The 23456-nt window shown below is 45.4% G+C and overlaps 1 protein-coding gene across 1 annotated transcript in view; it reads right to left on the bottom strand.

The window, feature by feature from the left end:
• The window catches only part of Trappc10 (trafficking protein particle complex subunit 10), a 64269-nt gene that overhangs the window by 26929 nt on the left and 13884 nt on the right, over window positions 1-23456 (bottom strand). Inside the window, exons 2-9 of the mRNA XM_055607151.1 lie at window positions 23223-23304; window positions 19652-19787; window positions 12881-13077; window positions 10331-10526; window positions 7167-7278; window positions 4022-4269; window positions 826-972; window positions 201-315 (exon numbers count right to left, since the gene is read on the bottom strand). Coding sequence (XP_055463126.1) covers window positions 201-315; window positions 826-972; window positions 4022-4269; window positions 7167-7278; window positions 10331-10526; window positions 12881-13077; window positions 19652-19787; window positions 23223-23304 — 1233 coding nt within the window. The remainder of the gene's footprint in view (window positions 1-200; window positions 316-825; window positions 973-4021; window positions 4270-7166; window positions 7279-10330; window positions 10527-12880; window positions 13078-19651; window positions 19788-23222; window positions 23305-23456) is intronic.

The raw sequence follows: 23456 nt of genomic DNA on the forward strand, positions 1-23456 counted from the left end.
GGCTATACAGAGAAACCCTGTCTTGAAACAAAAAACAACCAACCAACCAAAAAAACCCTAATCTCTGAGACTAGACTTCTCAAATGGAGAAAGGACGTATGACTGGGGCAATACAGATCCACGCCCTTGCCCGGAGCTCCACCTGGCAGTGGGTGCTATCGGTTTGGGCAATCTCCACTAGGCTTCAACAGCAACCATACCTGTTTCAGGTCTCTCAGCTCCTAATCCTGCCAAAAGATCAACCGTCCTGTTGAGATCTTCTGAGTTGGGTCCTTTTTCTGACACAAGTCCACAGAGGTACCCTAAGGACTTTAGCTGTTGAACAAAATCCACAATTTCAGTTCGTTTGCCCTAGGTCAGCAGGCAACCCACGAATGCTGTAAATATGTAACCCCGATTCCGCTCGTTGTGGGAGAAACAGATTTCTTATCTAAGTGATCCCTTTCATGGGCTGGCTGCAAGCTCACAACTTTTTTGGTTGGTTCTGGGATGGAGCTGAGCTTGTGAATCCTCTCTCTGCCATTCAGCCTACTGTGCCCACTCTTTGCCTGGTGCTCTATGTGCGCCCTGCCCCTGCACACACAGGCTCATAGCCACACTCTTCACATTGCTGCCCACTGCACCTTTCTACTTGCCCCTCCTTGACACTGACACTGTCTCACTTGCCATCTGCTGAAGAAGCCGTCAAGAACTCTGATGCAGACTGTGAGGACATGAGAGTATCCACGGTAGTCTAAGCAAGCTAGATTTCTCCAAACAGCCCATGCTACCTGCCACACAGGCACCACAGAGACATGCGAGCACTTTACGCACACTAGCAGGTACCTTTTCCATTGCATAGCTCCACAGTCCCACCATGTGGGCAATGTTTGAGTCTATCTGTGCCCGGTCACAGCAGCCTTCTATCCTCTGCAACACCTCCAGACAGCTCAGAAATACCCAGCAATCCAGAGCACCAGGAGGGACAGAGACCTATGAGGGCACAAGGACGGGCAAATGAGAATGCCGTAAACACAAATGTACAGTTTCCAGCGATCTGACAGTGTGACAGGGACACGTTACAACACGTTACCACAAAGCTACAGAAGGGCAACCTATCACAAGCCAGAGACGGCTCGACTCTGTCAAATGCATCTCTGAGTCACGAGTTTGCTGATTATAAAGGACTCGGCTAGCATACAGTGTTCAGTTACATAATTTTAAAACCTTATTAAGAAAAGCCTATAAGAACTTGAGAGTTGGCTCAGAGATTAAGGGCACTTACTGCTCTTTCAGAGGATCCAGGCTCAACTCCCAGAACTCACACAGTAGCTCCTGACCATCCATAACCCAGTCCCAGGCATCCAATGTTCTTCTCTGGCCTCCAACAGCACCAAACACACAGATGTGGTGCACACACATACATATACCATATGCATATATACCATACAGACACTCACTCACTCGCGCACATGCCTATGAAAAGCTTATTATCACCTGGCTTAGCATGAGGCCTAGCTATGCTGTCTAGAAGTGAGGAGGGGAGTCCCAGGAACTCAGGTGACTTCATGGTCACACTAAGAACAGACTATTCAATAAAGCAGAAAGAATATCAGTGACATTCAACAATGACAGCTAAATGCTTAACACCAGATCAAAGTGGCATTAGAATTAAAGAGTTCCTGTAGCTTAGGCAGATGTGTAGTAGAACATGCACAACAGATTCTATACAACATCCCAAGTTTGCTTAGAACATCACCCAGAAAAGTAAGCAGGGAAAAAGCAGTTACTGCCACCATAGCTGATGACAGTTTTGAGAAGGTCTCTGAATCACAAAAATACATACCTTTTACAATCAACCTACGTACACCTTTTTCAATCTGTGAATCAAACACGCCCACCATTGATGACTAACATGGCTTACGTGCAGCTGATATCTTAGTTTTGGTGAAACAAGCTACTATCGCTACATAAAGTGAAACAGAAGTGACATCTGTACAATTGGCATGCGAAGGCCACCTTGTGCTCATGAGACAGGCTCCCAACAGCCTTCTTACAGATACCTTGAGACCTGATAGCAAAGAACCTGGAAGAGGCTGTAAGAACCAAGGCGCCTTTGGTGTTGCTTTAGATGATCGCATGACCAGTTTCTGAAGGGTCAGGTTACTCACTTGCATCCCCAAACAGAAAAAGCCCCCTTCACAGTGGCACAGCTTTCATCAGAAGCAGGCCACGCCAAGGGATCAGGACTAAGACCCCCAAAAGAGCATGCCCCTGTGCAGGGGGAAGGGGTAGGACCCTCAGCTACCACGCTGGGGTGAACTGGATGCTTTCCACTAAGTGGCATCACTAGAGAAGTGTGTGAACTGAGGTGAACACGCCATTCTCTCCCCGCCCCGCCCCCGTCCACACTAGGAGAAGAAGGACCTCCTGGGGGAAGGAAAGATAGATGCAGCGGGGCAGTACAGAGAGCCACTGTACTGCCAGGGCAGTCTCCCCACCAGGGTCACCCCAGGGGTCCAGGAGGACCATGCTTCACTATGGGTAATTATTGCTCCTACTTACTTGATTATATATTTTAGGTAACTAAAATAACTGGGTTAAAAGAAAAGGAAGAGAAAGAAAAGAAGGAGAAGGAAGAGAAAGAGGAGGCGGAGAGTACCATGGAGATGGCTTCCAATGTAAGCAAGCATGAGGACCTGAATTCAAACCCCCACTCCCCTATCCGTATCCACATAAAAAGCCAGGTATGGCTGTGCATAATGTAATCCCAGCGACAGGAGAGTGTGGGGTGGAGATGTGTAGATAGATGCTGGAGCTTACTAACCAGCCGCAAAAACCTAATGGTGAGTTTCCCATTCAGTGAGAGACCATGTCTTTTTTTTTTTTTTCTTTTTAATTGTTTTAATTGCATTATGTGAGTGAGTGTTTTGCTTTGTCTGTATGTATGTCTATAAACCCCATCTGTGCTTGGTGCTCAACAAGATCATCAGATCTCTTGGGACTTATCAATGGTTAAGAGCTGCCATGTAGGTGCTGAGACTCAAACCTGTGTCTTGTGGAAGAGCAGCCATCATCTCTCCAGCCCCAAGAGACTGTGTGAAAGGGATGTGGTGGAAAGCAATAGGTGCACAACTGCGAGCACGCACTCTCCTCACAGACGTGCAGAGCGGGTAAATGGACAAATCTTTTAACATTACTTTAAAAACATGTTGGGCCTATCATTCAGCATTATGAGGTATACGAAAATGTTACTGTATTATGAAATGCCCTCTTGCCAACATTTCAGCTAACTGGGTAAATTATACCTATGTCTTGACGCTGAAGCATCTCCCACAGGCTCATGTTTTAAACTATCCTCCAGTTGGCAGCACCATCTTCGAGACTATGTTGCCTCTGGAATAGGTAACAGCTGCTGGGATAGGTCACTAGGGACAAACTGGCTCTCAGTTATGGTTTGTTCTCTATTTCCTGATCCTCTGAGATGTAAGGAGCCTCCACCATACACTCTCATTCTCAGGAAGGACTGAAAATCTCTAAGGCCGTGAGCCAAAAGGGTTTCCTGTGAGCCGATTCAGTGAGTTTGTGTGCTCACAGCCAGGACACCATGACTTCTACGACTGTCCACATGTTATCAGGGCCTCACTCACCATGACAATGCCTTGGGAAGCCTGCAGCACACCAGGGGATTACGTGGCCCTGGGTGCAGATAATGACAGTTCTATAACAATATTCTATGGCTCTGGGTAAAACATTTCGGAGGTCTCAACTGAGAAATGGTGCCACGGACCTGACATCCTATGTACGCACATGTCAATGTCCTAGGTGCAGAAGTCCTTGAAACACTACCTTACTAAAGTAGTGCATACCCCAGGCTGTGAAGGGGTCAGTATCCCCTAGGTGCATTCTTCTCTAAAGGATTAAGATATTTCTATCACTACAGCTAACAATTCAACCGCTCCCCCCACTCACTGGCTTCTTCACACACCCACAGGTCCCACACCTCCCAGAACAAGGTAACCGAGGGGAGGAACCAACTCACTTCTAAGAGCTTCAGCTCCTGCACACAGCTGTGCAGCAGCTCCAGGGCGCGCTGAGCCACCTCCCACGGCCGCTGGAGGAAGAGGAGCAAGGTACACTGGCGGGAAAACAGGTAGCTTCGCAGGTCCAGCAGAGTGGCCTCTTGCTTCTGTATCAACTCACGCTTCTCCATGTCTATGGGCTTGCGGAGTACCAGTCCATTCCAGCTCTTCACCGGCTGGCAGAAAAAAGTCAGCCAGTTGGCACCATCTAAACAAACACACATCATGAAAGATGCTGACTGCAGGTGCCTCGCCTAACTAAAACTCCTGCCCAGGACTTCAAGGTCTCATGCAGGAGCAAGCAGCTTTCTGACCAGATACCATAGGCCACTGCCCCAACAATCAGCTACTGCTTTGAGATGGGGTGGCCCCTGCAGGCATACCCATTTGGATCATGTTGTCTGTGCCTGAACACAGTACATGCCATCCTACCATGCCCAGGAGGTCCTGTGCACGTATACAGTGTGTAAGGCAGCCACCTTGATGCTCATAGGCTGTGGAGCTGGGGCACTCCAGTTCCATGTCAGTGAGCCCAGTGACTGCCTGACCATCCTGGTAGTTGCCTTACTCACTTCGTCCCCATAAGACCCCTGAGTAGAGGTACCAGAGGGCATGATGAAGGCACAGGGAGGAAGGTGCAACAACCAGAGGAGCACTTCTTGTCGGCTTCCCAACAAGCTCTCGCATCTAAATTACAGCCTTGATACTAAATTTGATCTTAAAATAACAATCTATAATAACAAGTCATTTCATCTGTAGTTAAAAAAAAAAAATCATTTACCCTCACGACCACTCCATGCACAACCTGGTGACTGACATTCCTCAGCTGGCATGTCAACTGCAGCTTGTGGCCTCCCTGACCACAACCACTGTAACCATCTAGGTGGAGCTGCTGCATCAAGCCTGGGTGATGCCACACAGGCAGTTCCCTTTGTCAGTGACTTTAGGGTCACTGTCCTGTTCTACTCAGGCCCCTGGCGAGATGACACCTCTCAAGGAGGGGTGGTCTCAGCCATTGCTTTTCCCAAATCCCCTTCACTGCCCATAACTACTGCTGCTGCAAATGAAGCTGAGTTCATCTCCGTTCACAATGGTGGTCCATGAGGGCCTTGCTCCTAACTGCATCTATAGCCATGCCTGGCACCAGGTGGCCCAGTTTACACTGAAGAAATCCTTTCATTCAACTACAAAAACTTGGCCTGGGTTTATTTTTAGATTTTAAATTGCCCCACATTTATTTTTAAATTGAGGAAAACCAAAGAAATTGTGAAATATAAGAACAATCTTATATTCAAGTGAGGTGTGTATATTATACGGATATGTAACAAAAATAAATGTGAAGGGGCCAGGGAGATGGCTCAGCAGCTAAGAGCATTGGCTGCTCTTCCAGAGGACCCAGATTCAATTCCCAGCACCCAGAGGGCAGCTCTAAACTGTAACTCCAGTCCAGGGGATCTGACAGCTCCATACAGACATACATGCAGACAAAACGCCAATGCACATAAAAAAATAAATCTTAAAAAAAAAAATGTGAGAACCACTTTTACCTTTCTAATTTCTATAGTTTAATTAGCAAATGTTTTACTTTGGTTCCAGACTGATATCTGGATATTAGCAGAATAAGATATCCCAACTATTACATAAGGACTGCTCTAGAGTGGAGGTCAAGGAGTGAGGCCCATCTCAGGACTAGGGCAAGCCCAGGTGTGGCAACTGTCTAGTAACTCGTAATTCTGCAGGTTCTCAACTGGTGCCACGGTCCATGAACATCACTGCTTCCTTCAGACACAGTGACAAGGTTCTTAACAACATGTGTAGCTTAGCCCAGGGACTGGGTGGGCAAGGAGAAAACAACCCAGAGCCTAGCACCAGGGCATATCTGAAAAGACTCTCGGGAGGCAGCTGACATACTGTGCATCTATTAACAAAATGAGCTTGGCACTTGACTGGGCAGCTTGGAGAGATTCCATGACAGTGCTAACAAGAAAGAAAGGGAAATGTCTCAATCAGGAGAGATGGCTCAGCAGTCAAGAGCACTTGCTACTTTTTCAGACTGAGTTCAGTCCCCAGCATCCACATCAGGTTAGCTCACAACTGTCTGTAACAGCTCCAGGAGATCCAACGTCTTCTTTCTGGCCTTCTTAGGTACCTAGACATGCATATGCATACACGCAGAGACAAGACACATAAATAAAATTTCCTAAGTGTCTCAATAATATGATACTGGGTGGATATTTTTGTTTGTTTGTTTTGATTTGATGTGGTTTGGTTTTTTGAGACAGGGTTTATCTGTGTAGCCTTTGCTGGTCAGGACTCACTTTGTAGACCAGGCTGGCCTCAAACTCATAGCGACCTGCCTGCCTCTGCCTCCCAGAGTGCTGGGATTAAAGGTGTGCACCACCACATCTGGCGTAATTCTTTCCTTTTTGTGTACCTGTTGGTATGTGTAAACATGTATGCATGTACACACGGAGGCCAGAGACCAATGCTAGGAAATCTTCTTCACTTGCTCTCTTAGGTCTTTGGACAAGGTCTCTCACTGACCTAGAGCTTGCTGACTAGGTAACATGGCTGACCAGTGAGGCCCTGCTACAGACTAGAAGCAAGCACTATTTCAGATGAGTTCTGGGGACTCAAAGTCAGGTCCTTGTGCTCAACCAGATGTACATGCTATCCTAGTGCAGCCACTTTACCCACGGACTTACTTCCCAGCTTTCAACAGTCTTCTCTGTGCATGTTTTCATTGTGCTAATTCTGCAATTGTAAAAGGATTTAAAATACTACTTAAGTGCTTGAAAGATCAACAGTGCTACTGCAACAGTGCCACAGTAAACTCACAGAAGGATCTCTGAGGACTGCAGACAGAGGGGAAGGACATCTACTCTCTGAGTCAAAAGCTACAGAACCTGAAAACAGCTTTTTTTTTTTTCACTACTTGAGAATTCTTCTGAAAGTGACAGTGACTAATTCTTAATTACCTCTCATTTTATTTCCAACAGGAATGAGAATACCCTTTATAATCTGCATAAAACAACAATAAATTATTAATTGCAGAACAGACTAGCTGAAATGAAAAGTGGGGGAACTGCTGGGACATCTACTCACCCCCAGCTCCAAAGTTGACCACATACTGTGAGAACAGGGCATCCAGCTCGTCATACTGTACCAGAGCATCTTCAAACTGCTGCAGCATCTCAAAGACAAAGGCAAGCTCCTCCTATGAGCGAAAGACACCAGTTAGCACTGGAAGCCATATCAGCCATGGAGGGCAGACAGTGCTGTGAAAGAGGCTCACTCAGCCAGTGATCACCAAGCCTCCATGACTCCACATCAGAACCCACAAAGGAGGATGGAGAACAGAAAGAAGGCAAAAAGCAAGGCCAGGGCTAGCCTTCCAGCAGCACTGGGCACAGCTGGTCACAGTGGTACCTATTCCCAGTGTTACCTCATAACCCAGCCTCTCACTCTCCCAGACACACAGCTGCCTCTTCTCTTGAGCTAGAATGCTCACTCTTCCTCCTGATCTCCACATAGCTTACTCTTTGGCCTCTCCCAGGCTGTTTGTGTCCCCTGTTCAGTGAGGCTTCTTTCTGCTCTCCTGACCCCTGGCTGTTGATACCTTCCTTCTCCACTCTGACAGTAACCTCATGAAAGTGATGTGTGTTCATCACCCTGGCACTGAAGTGTGTGGCACAAATAGCTACTTAGTATCTGTTGAATGAAATACTGAACAGAGATGGCCATGGCGTTCTGATTTCCATCACTACACATAAAGCAAAAGCCAGGGGGACAAACACATCTGTGTAAATCCACTCCAATACACTCAGATCCTGATGTGGCTTCAGTCTCTGATCCTACAGACTGAAGCCCCAGACAGTGCTCACTAGAAAGGGATCAGGAACATAGCTGAAACCCACAGCCCACTTTAGATCCAGATTCCAGCCTCATCATCTCTCCCAGTTGCATCTGGGCTGACCAGAAGTCTGGGCTTCGGGTTCCTCACCTGGTTCTGTATCTGGATGATAAAGTTCCCTGCACTGGGTTTCTGCACGAGGGTTAACTCCTGCCTGCAAATGCAGCACAAAATTTCTGGCACAGAAACTAGGCTGTGAGTTCAGCTATTACCCAGAACCCAGAGGAGAGAAGCTGCAGGGAATCAGCGGACTTAACCTTTGAAGCCCAGGGCCCCCTTCAGTTATCTGTTCTGTGTTCTGCTGCCTCTACAAACCCTAATGAACAGTGTCAAACACACACACACATACACACACACACACACACACACACACACACACACACACACACACACTCTGTTGGATTCTCCTGACTTCTCCTCTTGTTCCGTCCCTCCAACCAGGACCCCCTCCCCACTTTTTTTTTTTAATCAAGTGCTTTGCAGGCTGAACACTGCAATAAATTAATCCTTTCTCAATTGTGCTATTTGGTTTTCCTTTTAAGATAGCCTCTCACTATGTAGCCCATGCTGGCTTCAGACTGGTGATCATCCTGCCTCCAGTCTCTAATACTAGGATTACATGCCTGGCTGGTCTGCATCAGTTAACTATATAGCAATGTAAAGTACATCCATACTTTTGTAGAAACAACATCTACAACCTTTCCATGCCCTGAAGCTACAAATCTGTTGCTATTACATGACTTGACCACCTCCTCCACTGCCTGTGTAACCTCTGTTCCCAGTCCGTCTGTGAAACAGGCCACTCCAAGAAATTTGCCTAAGCAACAATGCAACAATGTTCTAGGCAGGCTCCTTTCACTGAGCATAATGTCCTCAAGTCATGCCACATCATTGCATTTGCTGGGTTCTCTCCTTATTCACTTTACATTGCTTTCTTACTTTTAATCCAGATTACTTTTAGACTTAGAAAACTGTTGCCAGGAAAACAGTGATTTGTATGGAGGTCTTAGCTCCTGCTACATTAGCATCTCATGAAACTGTAGTACCATTCTCAGACTCTTGAAATCACTGCTTGTTACAATACTATTAGCCAGATAGCCTTACATGAATTTTACAAAATCCATCCATGCATCTAACTCTGATTTTCTGTGTATGGGTGTTTTGCTCAAGGAGGCCAAAGAAGAAGAAGAAGGTGTCAGTTTCCTCTTGAAGGTGGAGTTACAGACAGTTGTGAGCTACTGTACTGATGGTGAAAATCAAAGCAAGGTCCTCTGCAAGAGCATCCAGTGCTCTTAACTGCTAAGCCATCTCTTCAGCCCCTGTATCTGACTCTCCATTCATCCACTCTTCTAGCCATCTATTAATCTCTTTATCCAGCCAACTATGCATCCATCCTCCCACCTATCCACCACCTATCTATGCAGTCCATCTAGCCATGTACCTATCCATCCATGTAGCCATCTATTTGTCCACCTATCACCCATCCATCTTGTACAGGTGCAAAATGACCTCCACCCTAATCCAGCAGTGGTCTTCAGCTGGCCATGTCTCCCTTCTCTGTAATTCCCAGACTATGCTTAATAAGCTTCAAAGTGAGGAGACAGGGCCTCTGTGTGCAACTACACAGAGAATGATTAACACACTCAAATCTCCTCACCTGGACCAAACCTTCCTGATATCCCTTAGACAGAGGCTTCAGAATAAGAAATAAAATCAAATGTCTAATCAGAATGGATCTTCCATTTATTCAAAATATGCTACTACTACATGACTGATATGTAAACATGAAGCTTATACTTTCCCAGCCAAAAGATGGTGAAAAAAAGCAAGGAACCCTAAAAGCAAGACTCCTGTCCCTGTACTACTACTGCTCTGCATCACCTGAATCCCCATACCCACACTCCTGTGCACCCCAAAATTTTTCCTCTTCAGAAACAAAAGGCTGATTTTAAACAACTTAAAAGCCTAAATAATTGGTGAATTCTAGTAAAGAACCAGCGTAACACAATCCATTCCTAGGAGTCATGGAATGTTCCCAGAAACCCATGCCTCGACCCCAGTGTCTGGACAATAGTGAACCAGTATGGCCATATCAGTCATTTCCTAATGCTGGGCACCTCTGCCTAACCCACAGCAGACTTTAGAAGTCCCTGTGTCCAAACAACACAAAATGAGTGACCAGAACGAAGTGGGGCGATGTTGAGCTTGAGGCAGCAGGAGATCTTCAGGAATCACGATCATCATCTGCTTCCAGCAGAGGAAGAGGAATAGCCACTCTGGCAGCTACCGGTTGGCTCCAAAAGCCAGCAGGAACGAGCCTGAGAGATGCCTCACACAGTCAAAAGGAGGCCAGTACCTGAACCATGAAGTATTCACAGAAGCTCCAGCCTGGCTCTGTCCTCTTTTCCCTCAAGGTCCGCATGTCATCCTCAAATTTGCCAAGGTTTTTGGTAAAAGACATGAGCAGCAGAGTCCTGAGTTTGGTCAGGAAGGCATTCCAGGATTCCTGAGTTCGAGAAGAGTCCTTCAAGGGGTCAGAGAGCACAACACACCTATAAAGACATAAAGGGCAATTTGGGAAAACCTTGAGGCACAAAACTCCTTCCCAGTTTCCCCACTGCCTCTCCTGTCTCCAATCAATGAAAACCGTCATGGAGGGGCCCAAGCTGTTTACTGCTGCTGGGGCAGGAAGCACTGAAAAAGTTTCAAGGAAAGTGGGCAGCAGAATGGACAGGAGTCAGAGTGAGACTAAAAAGGAGTAACCTGCAGGGTCGATTGTGTTGCAGAAGCCATACCACCCTCAGTTCCCAATCCCCTTTCTCACAGGCCTCACAGACTCTACCAGCTTCTTACGCTGACAGAATGAAACCAAGATACCTCAATTCAGCATGGGAGAACCAGGGCCCAGCTGCAGCACCTGGCTTCAACTCCTCTCACTCCAGTCTGGGTCACCTAGCATGCCATACCCTTCTCTTTCCTCCAGCACGCTCTTGCTCACCTGACACCTCTCCACACTAAACCCACTCCACTGATCCCTGCAGTACATACTGGGAGGGCCCTGCAGGGAGCCCCAGCCCTCTCCATAGGTATGCCTCTACCACCACACTCCAACTCTGTAAAGACAACATTAAGAAACAGGACAAATACAGCTGACAGACGGGTGTGATGCAATTTAATTGCAAGGAGGCTGTGTCCATGATGCAAATAAACCGAAACTCAGAAATGATCTTAAAATTTTGATGCGAGGGGTATCAACAGTTCTCTTTAATAAATATTTTTATTAAGCTGCTAGCAAACAGCAAGATGAACCAACTCGGTGCTCCAACATGGGACAGCACCCTCCATGCAACCACCAAAAAGGTGAGGCAGCACAAAAGAGACAGCCCTCATCGCCCACCCAGGAGGCTGATCCCTCCCCGAAGGGCAGAGCCCGGGGCTAGGCACCCCTGAGGTCGCCTCCCAATAGGAGCTGCCATCTGCCAGTTCAGCACTTATCCCATGGCACTCTCAGGAGCTGCAATTGCCAACAAAACCCTTGCATGGTCTCCTGTAATCTCCATACTGCAGGATGGAGAACTACCACCACTCATGAGGCATGGCTTTCTTCATCAGCCCGCTTGCCTACCCATCATTTCCCATGCTATATTACATCATCATTCTCTTAGTCCTTGTTAGGCCTTTCAACTTGTACAGTCTCTAGGTTATCATCTGCTTGCATTAAAAAAAAAAAAAAAAAAAAAAAAAAGAGCCCAGCACAGTTACTGACGTGAGGAATGGACACTGATCAGTGTCTCCCAGGGCACAGAAGACTAGAGCAGCTGCTAACAGGTGCACATGTGAGGAGGATTTCCAAGGAGGGCCTCTCAGAGAAACACTATTGCTACCACTAACTACCTCAATCATTGAGTCAACATCCGACTCAGCAGTATTTTGTTAAAGGTTTGAAGAATACACAGAACCTGTAACCAAGCAATTTCCCTTTAAGGAGTTTATCCTAAGAAACTAGTTAAGGACATAACACAACATCTGAACTGGAAAGACAAGTACAATGTTGTCTATAATAACAGTAAGACAACAGAACCCAACAGTCCTTGAGGTTTCTATAAATAACATACACCCTATTAATCTGATACACTATTATGTTCTCACTAGCAATAATGGGACAGGGACACAATGTTTGTGGAAAACTCACAATGTACTAAGTGACAACAGCAGGTGTCAATTTTGCAGTTTGACAATGCTCTAAAGATACACAGATGAAAACACTCCGCTCTAGGCTGCTTTCCCACCTACTTCATACATCCTGTACTTCTTGGCCCATCCCTGTCCCCAGAGCACCTCCCGCAGGCCCCCAAGGAGGCTGGCAGCACTCAGAGGCTCTTGCAGCATGGGCCATTACTGCTGGTAATGACCATGGGAATGACAACCTGGCACACCAGGGCAGGGTGCAGGCTCCAGTGCCAATCTCTGAGACCCAGCTATCAGCGCACAAGTCAGCATACAGCCAGCTGACCAACTGGGCATGGCAGTTGGCTGTTAAGGAGAGGAAGTCCGACCATGCACAGATGAGCAGTAAGCCAGTGCAATGAAGGGACGGAACTGGTGTTTTGCAATTTCCTTCCTGGAACTTTTAACAACTGGCCTATAAACAGAGAAATATGTGTCCCACCATTAAAAGGCTGTTTAGGGACTTCTACACGATTCAAGGACTGATCTCCCCTAGGGCCACTGGCCAGAAACTTCTCCCTTTAGGCTGCACACACATCCCCCTAGGAGATGACCTGCTAGGCCAGGAACTGCAGACGATGGGTTTGGGGAGGGGTCTAGCATCCCTCTGTAGCTTTCTAGATTGGCCGAGTCAACAATTATCACTGACATCAAAGTGGATAAAATCTAAGACACTTACCTGTCACTCTGTTTATTACAAAAGTCATTTCTTATTTTGTCCACAATAGAAGTTCGGGGAAGGATGTTGGTTTTGTTTTTTTTCTTGGCATCATTTTCAATTACCACTATTAACCAGTCCACAGAGCTATGAGCTTTCAGAACATTCTGCCACTTGGTGAGATCGTCTTTTACTGTAGCTTTGTACACTTCAGTGTCCTAAAAATAAATAAGTCACTGTGAGGTGAGCTCCCCAATGCCCTTTTGTTTCCAGGCCCGAGCGTCAATAACAAAGAGGCACTAGCCACAGCATGAGGCAGCCAGGGGATGAACAGGAGTGGGGAGAAGCCCAGATGCCTGAGCCTGAGTGCCATGCTTATTTCCATGCCTGTCTCAGCCCCAGCACATTCTGGCACCCAAAGGCCTAAGATCCAGCACCAGGAACTGAAGAGCTGAGAGGGTCACCCACGGTGACACTGTCCATGAGCTGAAAAGGCACTTCAGTCAGGGTTCTGTGCTCAAGCCCCATAACACTGACAATGTCATGGTCAGCCAGGAGCCTAGCTTCCTGACAGCTGCCCTGAGCCCTCAGTTCTCTAGAAGCCTTAGGGTGCTGATCCAACCTCAATGCCCCTTGAATTCTCCAGATAAGAGCCAGGAGAGAAGATCACCTTAGCTTGCTCAAGCTGTCCCAGCTCACAGGAGCTAGCAGGAAGCTGTTCAACTTAAACTCTGTCCCACTTCTCTTTCCCAGGACGAACCCAAGTAATCAGAAGGAATGCCACCCTCTCCCTCCCACAGAGCAATGGTCAGAGAAAGCACCACTCCCTAATAAAACCAAGATGGCACAGTTCAAATATCCTCTTGCTGGCTGTTCTTCATGTCTAGTGCCCCTATGTACCATACTTACAATTCCATTTACACTTAGAAAATCTAAAACCAAGACACAAGACTGGGCTTGGGTTTGAAGCACTTGTCTAGCATATGCCTTGGGTTTAACAACAACAACAACAAAAGATACTTAACACAATTTAAAAAAACTTAAGTCAACACTTTTAGAAACAGCCATTGTTTAAATATACACACACTTTCTAAATGTATACAATTTATTTGGCTTTATTTTAATGAATGGATGGGTGTTTTGTTTACATGTTTGCAGCTGTACTACATATGTATCTGGTACCCATGAAGGCCAAAGAGAGCATCAGATCCTGAAGAGCAACCAGTACTCTTAATGGCTGAGCTACCTCTACAGGCTCTCCCCTCTCCCTTAACAGTTCCTCCTCACTGTCTCACTTTGGCTCTTTGGATTTTCAGCCACTCTTAATGCTGATGCGGACACGTGTTGATTTTGTTGATTCACCATAAGGCACCCTCAAGAAGCGCTGAGAAACAAGCTGCAGAGACAGCTCAGTGGCTAAGTCTTTACTGTTCTTGTACAGGCTCTGCATTTGATTCCCAGCACCCACATGGCAGCTCACAAGCACCTGTAACTCCAGTTCTAGGGATCCATGCTTCTAACCTCTGCAGGCTCCTGCACAGAGGTGGTGCACATACATACACTAACACATACACAAGGAATAAAATAAAGATGCATCAGCTCTGGAAAGAAAGACAGACAACTGTCAAACTACAATTTCCTACCCTGTGAAAATAGCCTTGAAAACGAAGGTAAAATAATGACCTTTTCATACACAAAAGCTGAAAAAACTGACCACATAGGGCTCTGCAGTGTGAAAACACAATTGAAGAAACCCTCCAGGCAGAGGAAATGAACACAATCAAAGCTACTAAGAGAACCCAGTGGAAACCTGCCTAAGAAAGGTGAAGGACAGTCCCCTTGTTTTTAACCACCCTGGACTATTTAAAATAGAAACAGTAACAAAGTATGGTGAGGTCTAGGAAGTAGGGACCAGGACTGGGATTGGGAGTCCTGTTCTACATACAGCTTTCCCTTCAAGACTAGTCTAAAGGAAGGCTTTGAAGTCATTGCTATCTTCTGCCAGCTTGCTCCAGACAACCTCTTACAATAAACAAGCAAGATTCGGGTGGAAATGGCACTACTTGTACCAACCCTGACAGCCGAGTTAGATCCCTAAGACCCCCAAGGTAAAATGAGAGAACAGAGGCCCAAAAGCTGTCCTCTTGCCTCCACATTATGTGGCATGGAACGTGCATACCATGCATAACACACCACCACCACCACCACCACCCCCCCACAGGAAGGAAGGAAGGAAGGAAGGAAGGAAGGAAGGAAGGAAGGAAGGAAGGAAGGAAGGAAGGAAGGAAGGAAGGAAGGAAGGAAGGAAGGAAGGGTGAGTCAAGCATGCTAGTGCATACTGCAACCCTGGTACCATGGAGCCTAAGGCAAGACCGCAAGTTTGAGGTTAACATACATGAGCAGCACAGAAAAAAGGCCTGTCTCAAAAAACAAAACACAGCCTGGCGGCGGTGGTGCACAACTTTGATCTCAGCACTGGGGAGGTAGAGGCAGGAGGATCTCTGAGTTCAAGGTCAGCCTGGTCTATACTGCGAGTTCCAGGACAGCCAGGGCTACACAGAGAAACCCTATCTCAAACAACAACAAAACCCAAAACAGGAAGAGAAGAAAAAAAAAAAAAACCCACACCAAAAAGCATGCTCCTTATTAAGATGAAGAAAGAGTATCATTTACAATGATCACAAGAACTAAACTAAGCAGGAGTGAGGAGTTGGATAATGCAAAGCCTCTATGGAATTGTGACTAAGGCCCTAACAAGGTACAAAGGAATACAGACTCATATCATGGTCCTAAATTCAAGAAAACTTACCACTATAAAATTCTTGAATCAGTAATGAATTAAACAAGACAAATTCAATCAAAACTCCCATGTCTCCTTTCTCCCTCCCTTTCTCTTCCTTCTCCCTGTCTCTCTCTCCCACTGAAACAACCTACTGTGAATGGCAATGAGTTCTAGCACTACTGTGCTCATAGAAGGCAGAAGATGAGGTGGGGCAGCTGTGGGGTTTCTGGTTGGAAGAGAGGACCTGAAAGAGATGAGTCTCTAAATGACCTAGGCCCCTCTTCATGGCATTCTGAGAACACAAGGTTTCCCACAACAGTGACTGGGGTCTAGTCAGCAGAAGATATAGACTGCTTTAAAACTCACACAGGAAAGTTCCCGGCATGCAGAGAAGAGCATGTGGGACAGGGCATACTGGAATAAACATTTTCAAAAAGCACAACTTACACACTTAACAGAGAAGAGAGAATGTGTGTCAGCAAAGGTTTATTTTAAAAGAACAGACTATACAATATGTAAGAAAAGACCGACTCTGACCCACAACAGACAACAGTCAACACAGCTGCAGCACCCACACTGCTGTGTACACAGAACATGGTTTAAACAGAGCTGAGGTTTTCTAATAAATGGAAAAGGGGAGACTATTAGGAAAGTGGTGCCATGCCAAGTTGCTGCCCATTTAAACAAGGCTGGATGTCTAGACCCTCAAACCACAGTTCCCACCTGCAGAAAAATAACTTGTAGTTTACAGACCAAACACAAGTGAAAAGGTACAAAGTTACCGAAGGCAATTTAGGGAAGATCAACTCTTACTTCAGACACAGGACCTTCCTGAGTAGGACACATCTAGAAACCGTTTTTGGCAAATTACATGCTTCACTTAGGTTAACTACAGATATATGTGCCTGACACCGCCTACACATCTATCTTAAGGAGCATGCCAGGGGATCAGAAACATGCCACCACAAGACCACGTAAAGACAGGACACAGCCACAACACAAGGGACTCTAAAACTCTTTTGGACCCACATTTTAACATCCCAATCTGAAAAATGGCATCACAGGGAAAGATGAAGTGACACAAAGCAGATACTGTATAAGCAATTCTTTGTGAATAAAACACAACCAAACTATTTAACTATTTCTAAAAACAGCTTTTGAAAAAACTGTTTCTGGAAAAAAAAAAATCCTTTCTAAGAAATCCTAGAAAAAGCTAGGTATGGTGGCCCTCATCTTTAATCCTAGCACTCAAGAGGCAGCAGCAGGAGAATCTCTGTGAGTTCAAAGTCAGCTTGGTCTATATAGCAACTTTTAGGCCAGTTAGGGCTACAAACTGTGGGACTCTGTCTTTAAAGAAAAATATATAAATAAGAACTGGCTAAAGGAGAAATAAATATAAACAGAAAATAGAGAATGTAATGGGCTGGGGGACTAGGTCAATGGTACAGCGTTTGCCTATAATGTGTGAGACCCAGGACCTCCCACACAAAATAATAATAACAACAACAATAATGGCTGTCTGAAAAACAAGATGCCAAGATGTATTTAAAATAATAACCAGAGGAAAATTCATAACTTTAAAGACCTGTTATGAATAAAAATTTAAGAATAAGAATATATCCATTCAGAAATGTAAAAAAAAAAAAAAAAAAAAAACACCAGAAAAACAAACTATATGAAAATGAAAGCAGAAATGAATGAACAGACTAATAGTAAATCAGATTAATAAATTAAAATTTTGAATCTCTGACAAATTCATTTAATCAAAAAAAGAAAGCAGACACACAAAGTAAGGGCTGAGGACCAGGAGTGTAGGTCAAGATGAACTATTTGGTACAGCTCAATAGAAACAACACTAAACGATAAGCAACTCCTTCTCTTTCTCTCTCTCTCTCTCTCATGGTTTTTCAAGACAGGGGTTCTCTGTGTAGTCTTGGCTGTCCTGGACTGGCTTTACACACCATGCTGGCCTCGAACTCACAACAGTCTGCCTGACTCTTTCTCCCTGAATGCTGGGATTAAAGGCGTGCGCCACCAAGCCCAGATAGAGGTACAACTTCTAAGCACAAAGTACAGTCTATCAAAATTAACAATGGCTGAAACAGACCTGTTTCATAGAAGGGATCAGGAAGTTTCCAAGGTAGCACTCCCAGGAAGATAGCCACTTCTCACAAAACACCCAAACCTCACAGTCAGCAGTTCCAATGCAACATCAACAGTTTCAGAAAGAAAAAAATGGAAACTTCCAAATTCGTTTTATGGCTCAAAGATAATATTGAGGGGCTCGAAAGATGTCTCAGAGAAGACCTGGGTTGGTTTCCCAGAACCCTCATGGCAACCCGCAACCATCCTTAATTCAAGTTCCAAGGCACCCAATGCCCACTCTCCTGTCCTTGGTGGGCACCAAGCATGCATGTGGTGCACATACATACATGCAGGCAAACACTCAAACGCATAAAATAAAAATAAATGGTATCAATACTTAAGCCTCATAAAGATAGCACAAAACAAAAGTTATAGACCAACCTCATGTGAACAGAGAGCAGAAAATCCCAGGGACTCCACTGAGTACTCTCCAGTATCATGTTGAGAAAACAAGACTGCCAAGAGGCACCTACACCAGGACTGCAGGTCTGTGTTGACAGAACATGCCTAGAGCTCAGTGCGCTCACAGATACACGCTGGAAATTGTGGGCTGCCTCTACTATGTCTAAGAGGCCTTTAGGAAAATTAACTTGCATTCCTAGCGTAAACTCTTGAGAAAAATGGGAGTGGATGCTGTTTCCTTCATGTGAGCTTGCACCTCATCCACAGTAATGGAGAAAGGCTAGGGACGCCCCACAAAGAAGGTCAGGGATGAGAACAGAGGTGGCCATGACCTCTTAACACCAGAGAAAACAATTCTTCCAGTTAAGTTCTGAAAAAGCAGAGACGTTCTCTCTCTCTCACTATAGCACATACAATCAAAGAGTTCACCAAGGTTAATATGAATATTAATTGGCTTCCTACACACAAAAAAGTTATATGAAAACACACGCAATGAAAGCTTTATTCACAGTCCAAAAAAAGTAATGCACTTGGACTGGGATGCCTCTCAGTATTATTTGCCTAGCACATTCAAAGCCCTGGATTTGATTTTCAGCACTATAAAACATAAATAAAAATAATCTGACACTGTGGATGAAGGGTTACGGAGAGAAAAGTTCATAGGGCACATCTGGCATGGCCATCCTGCCTATGAAGCAGCTTCTCACTACACCTGGGGTTTGAACGCAGGGAGGGCACCCAGTGTTCTATCAGGTCTATACTGTAGGTATATGTGGCTCATCTGCTTTTCATTTCAAACTTTGGAACATGCCAGGTAGAGGTGGCCAGTCTCTAGGAAGCTTGCCTGGTAGACAACACCCCACACTCATCCCCCATATCCTGTGACCTCCTGTGAAACAATACTTGGAACAGAGTCCGGCTGCAACCAGGCCCAGGCCTCCAGAGTCTGTCTTATTCAAGTCACAAAACACCACCACAGCCTCAAAGGCAAGCTGAAATCCCAGAGGAAGTGACTTTTGTACTTCGAATGCTGCTAAGTGCTTATTTTATTACTTAGACCGGAAGAAATAACCCTCAGAACTTCCCCTTAGTTCATGACAGGAGAATCCTATCTGGGTCCATGAATACACAATTACAAAACACAAATGAAAGCTATAATGCTAAGCACAGTAAAGAATGGGGCCTACCAAATAGAGCAAGTTCTAAGGTTGGGCGGGGGGAAGGTCATGACAGCACAAGGTGAACAAGTTCAAGCTGATTAAACCCTACGGCTACCAAGGCTCACAGCCAGAACCATGCTATACTCTAGGATCCCCAATTAGGTGATGCAGAAACCCAGGAACAAAACCATCTGTCTGACAGAGGAACCCAGGCAATAAACACCAAAAGAGAGCACAGCCCCATACACTAGATCATGAGTTGACTCCCACTCTGACAGGCTTTCTGCCCCAGCTAGTACTTACACAGCACTCCGTCCAGTAGATGTGGAGGAAGGGGAAGGTGAGCAGGGCTTTGTTCCCTTCTTTGGGCAGCAGCTCCTCCTTGAACTGAACAAAGTTGGATTCCAGGTGAATCATCTTTGGAGCCCGGCCATAGGACCTAAAACAGTTTTTTAAAAGTCACCAAGAAGACAACTGAACAACACAGTGAAAACTAGAGCTGTGACAATACAGAATCCATTCATATCTAGGATCTCCAAACCATGCTAGTCATGAATTAAAACTGGCCAGAATCCCTGCATTATTATTACAAACGGCTCTCACACCACAGCCCCCTCGCCAGAAGGCCTTGCATTTACTCAAGAACACAGGCACAGCAGCTCAAGGGTCAACCTGAGCAAGGCTGCCATGAACTTGGGAGAAGACTACCCTTGCAGGGTACCCCTACCCCAGGCTCACTCTAACAGGGAAGACTCCTGTCCCAAGTGTCAAAAGCACAGGAAGGTGTTCACACTCTCAAGAGCCCTAACACTTTTGTTACCTACTGAATTTTTGGTGGAAAAGAACAGAGTTTTGTTTGCAGAGCTCAAATTAAGGAGTGACACAAGCTTCCCTTTCAGCCCAAGAAAGCAGCCACAAACCCCATAGGCCACCTGCAGCTCATCTACACATAAGGAGCCCCTGTTGCTCTCTGTAACACATCTTTCCCATGATGCTCTGTGTTTAACAAACTGAGGCTGTCTACATTAACCAGGATTGTGCTTACACTCACACTGTGGGCTTTCTATTCATAAACTCTCTACTACCTGTCTTCTGTGAGTAATCACATTTCCTTTTTGCAATGTTTTGTTCTGCTGGCTTCAAAGTTTACGATCTATTTCCATTCTGCTATTGATTTTCATTTTTACCTCAAAATCCTCCGAGCTACATATATCACACCTTTTATTCAGAGACTGAAGCTTTGCTGGAATTCCTCCTTCAGTTACCCCCTGAGAGGCTGCTGATTCTGGTCTCCTAACAGTTTAGAGACATTTCTGCTTCCTGCAGGGAAGACCAAATCCAACAGGTACCACATGGCTGCCCCAAGGCCCAGGAGCACAGGACCCTGACTGTGGTAGCTCTTGTTCACATGCCTAGACTTGAGGCCCTAGAACTCTGCACAGAAGTAACCTCCAGGCTTCAACAGAGATAACCAGGAACATGCCTCACTGTCCAGAGGAGGTGGGACTCCTAGGTACAAGAGCTCCTTGTCTGTACTTTACCAACCTCCTCACCAGTTCTCCCTTGCCTTCCAAGTTCTACATTTTGTCACTTGTGGTAGACTTGTCTTTCTGATAGAACAGGTAGATCCAATGTTCTTAGAGTTTCTTTCTCAACTTCTCCATCTGTCTTTCTTCTCCCCAAACTAGGTCCACATTCTGTATCTGCTACTGCTGTTTCCCTCTCTCTCTGTTGCTGCTCTTATGAGTCCTCCAAAGCTCCTGTATTAGTCCATACTTCACTGGTGCTAAGACAGCCTTCTATGAAGCAGCACGTATGATGACCCCATTTTAGAAATGGAATAAGCTGCCACTGCAGAGCATACTTATGCTAAGGACCCGCATCAGAAGCTATCCTGCAGTCCCAGACTTCCTGCCTTCAGAACCACACGTCAACTAAATTTCTGTTCATGTAAATATCTCAGCCTGTAGTGCTCTTTAAAAGCCTAGTTAGTCCTTCACACTCTCTGACTGGGGCTCCAGAAAAGGGAAGAAATAAATACATGTTGTTTCTGTATTTTGTTTTTCCCCATGATCTCCTCTTTTGCTTCATGAACATATGTCTTCTTGTGTCTTCAGAGATGTTTAGTAATGTGCTTATCTGACATCCTTTATAGATTACACCATTTCTACAAGGATTAACCACCCCCTTCCCCACGTCAATCTACTCAACTGTTTTCTTTCTTTAACAGCACCAGGTCTTTTCAAATGTTGAATAATTTTCTCAATGAGCACTCTCCAGCACTGAGCATTTGTTATATTATTCGTGGCTAAATGAGACACCACTCCAGGCACAAAAAGACTAGACACACACTAGAGAGCCCAAGAGACACCCATCACAGTAATCTTTCATGTTAGTAGGACGAAGTGTGTAGTCTGACAGAAGAGAACCACAGGAATCAGAATCACACAATATGCACACCAGCGGGAAACTTCAAGTACTCTGAATAAAATCTGGCCACCTGGACTCAGTCAAAACCCACACATTTTCCACAAGTGATAGCTAGTTTATCAGAACAACTTCCTAATCAATGATTATGTCTCAGCAAGTCACTAGGCAACACATATCTATTTGTCTGTCTGTCTGTCTGTCTGCTCCCCCCCAACACACCACAGGTAAGAGTGGATAAAACAAAGCAACTAGCTTCAACCTAGCTTCTGCCATCTTTATTTTTCATACAAATTTCCAAGTAAGATCTTTCTCTATGGTTTCTCATCCTTAAAAACAGTTTGAGCCAGGCATAGTGGGACATCCCTTTAATCTCAGCACTAGGGGAGGCGGAGGCAGGCAGATCACTGTGAACTTGAGGACAGCCTAGTCTACAAAATGAGTCCAAGATAGGCAAAGTGATTACACAGAGAAACCCTGTATTGGGAAAAAATAAAACCAACCAACCAACCAACCAACCAAACAAACAAACAAATAAATAAATAAATAAATGAAGCTAGCATGAAGCCAGTTATATACCTGTAATGTGGAGGGGGGGAAGGGGCTAAGGGACATAAAGGGGTTCAGGGGCAGAGAGGCTCTAGTAACACAGCTGTACCCAATCTCCCTACAGATACTAAAAGTATTGCTGCCTCTGTACACACCTTTCAAGGCACTGATTAACTAGAGAAAAAAATAACATTTCTACAAAATAGATCTTTACCTCAAAAACCTATCATCTAATACCTAAAACAACAGCAACAAATTCTGTCTGGGACAAATGGGGTAGACAGGCCAGGTAGCTCAAGTACCCAATTGTGTAAGACATGAGGATCACAAGGCCTATCTAGGCTACAAAACAAGTTCAAGGTCATCCTGGGAAATTCAGCAAGAAAAAAAGTAGAAAGAGGCTGGGCTGCCACTCTGTACAAGAGTGCTCGCCTGTGTGAAAGTCCCTAGGTACAGGTGCAGTACCCTACACCTACACACACACACACACACACACACACACACACACAGAGAGAGAGAGAGAGAGAGAGAGAGAGAGAGAGAAATCAAGAGCCAGGAGCGGTGGTCCAGCCTGTAACCCTAGTGTACTACTCATTAAGTAGAGGCAGGAGCATTGCAAGTTTGAGGCCAGGCTGGGCTACAAAGCAAGTTCAAAGCCCGCATGAACTACATAACAAGATTCTATCTCAACAGAACAAATTAATGATGAGGTTAGGAAAGTAAAGGCCTGGATATGATCCCCAGCACTAAGAACATGACAAACAACAACTCTGAAGGCAAGCCCTACGTTCAGAGGAGGCCACGCTGCTCACCAGCCTGCACTTCAGAACAGAGGCGTTTATACTGTCTCAAACACCTGCATTACAACGAGAGTCCAGCCAGAACACAGACCCCGTACCTTCTCCATTCCATTGGTTCTCGTGGAAGCTGCTGGGAAAGTGTCGGATAAATAGAGGTAAATAAATTCTGATCTCCAGCACCTACAACAGAAACAAAGAGAAACCAGTTATGTCATTTTAAGATAAATACGGGCAAAATATACTTTATAATTAATGATGTTGATGTTCTTAGGCATTTTTTTTTCCTTTTTTTTTCAAGACAGGGTTTCTCTATGTAGCCGTGGCTGTCCTGG

This window comes from Psammomys obesus, unplaced genomic scaffold (genome assembly GCF_907164565.1).
Source record: "Psammomys obesus unplaced genomic scaffold, mPsaObe1.curated_primary_1811, whole genome shotgun sequence".
NCBI classification, from domain to species: Eukaryota; Metazoa; Chordata; class Mammalia; order Rodentia; family Muridae; genus Psammomys; species Psammomys obesus.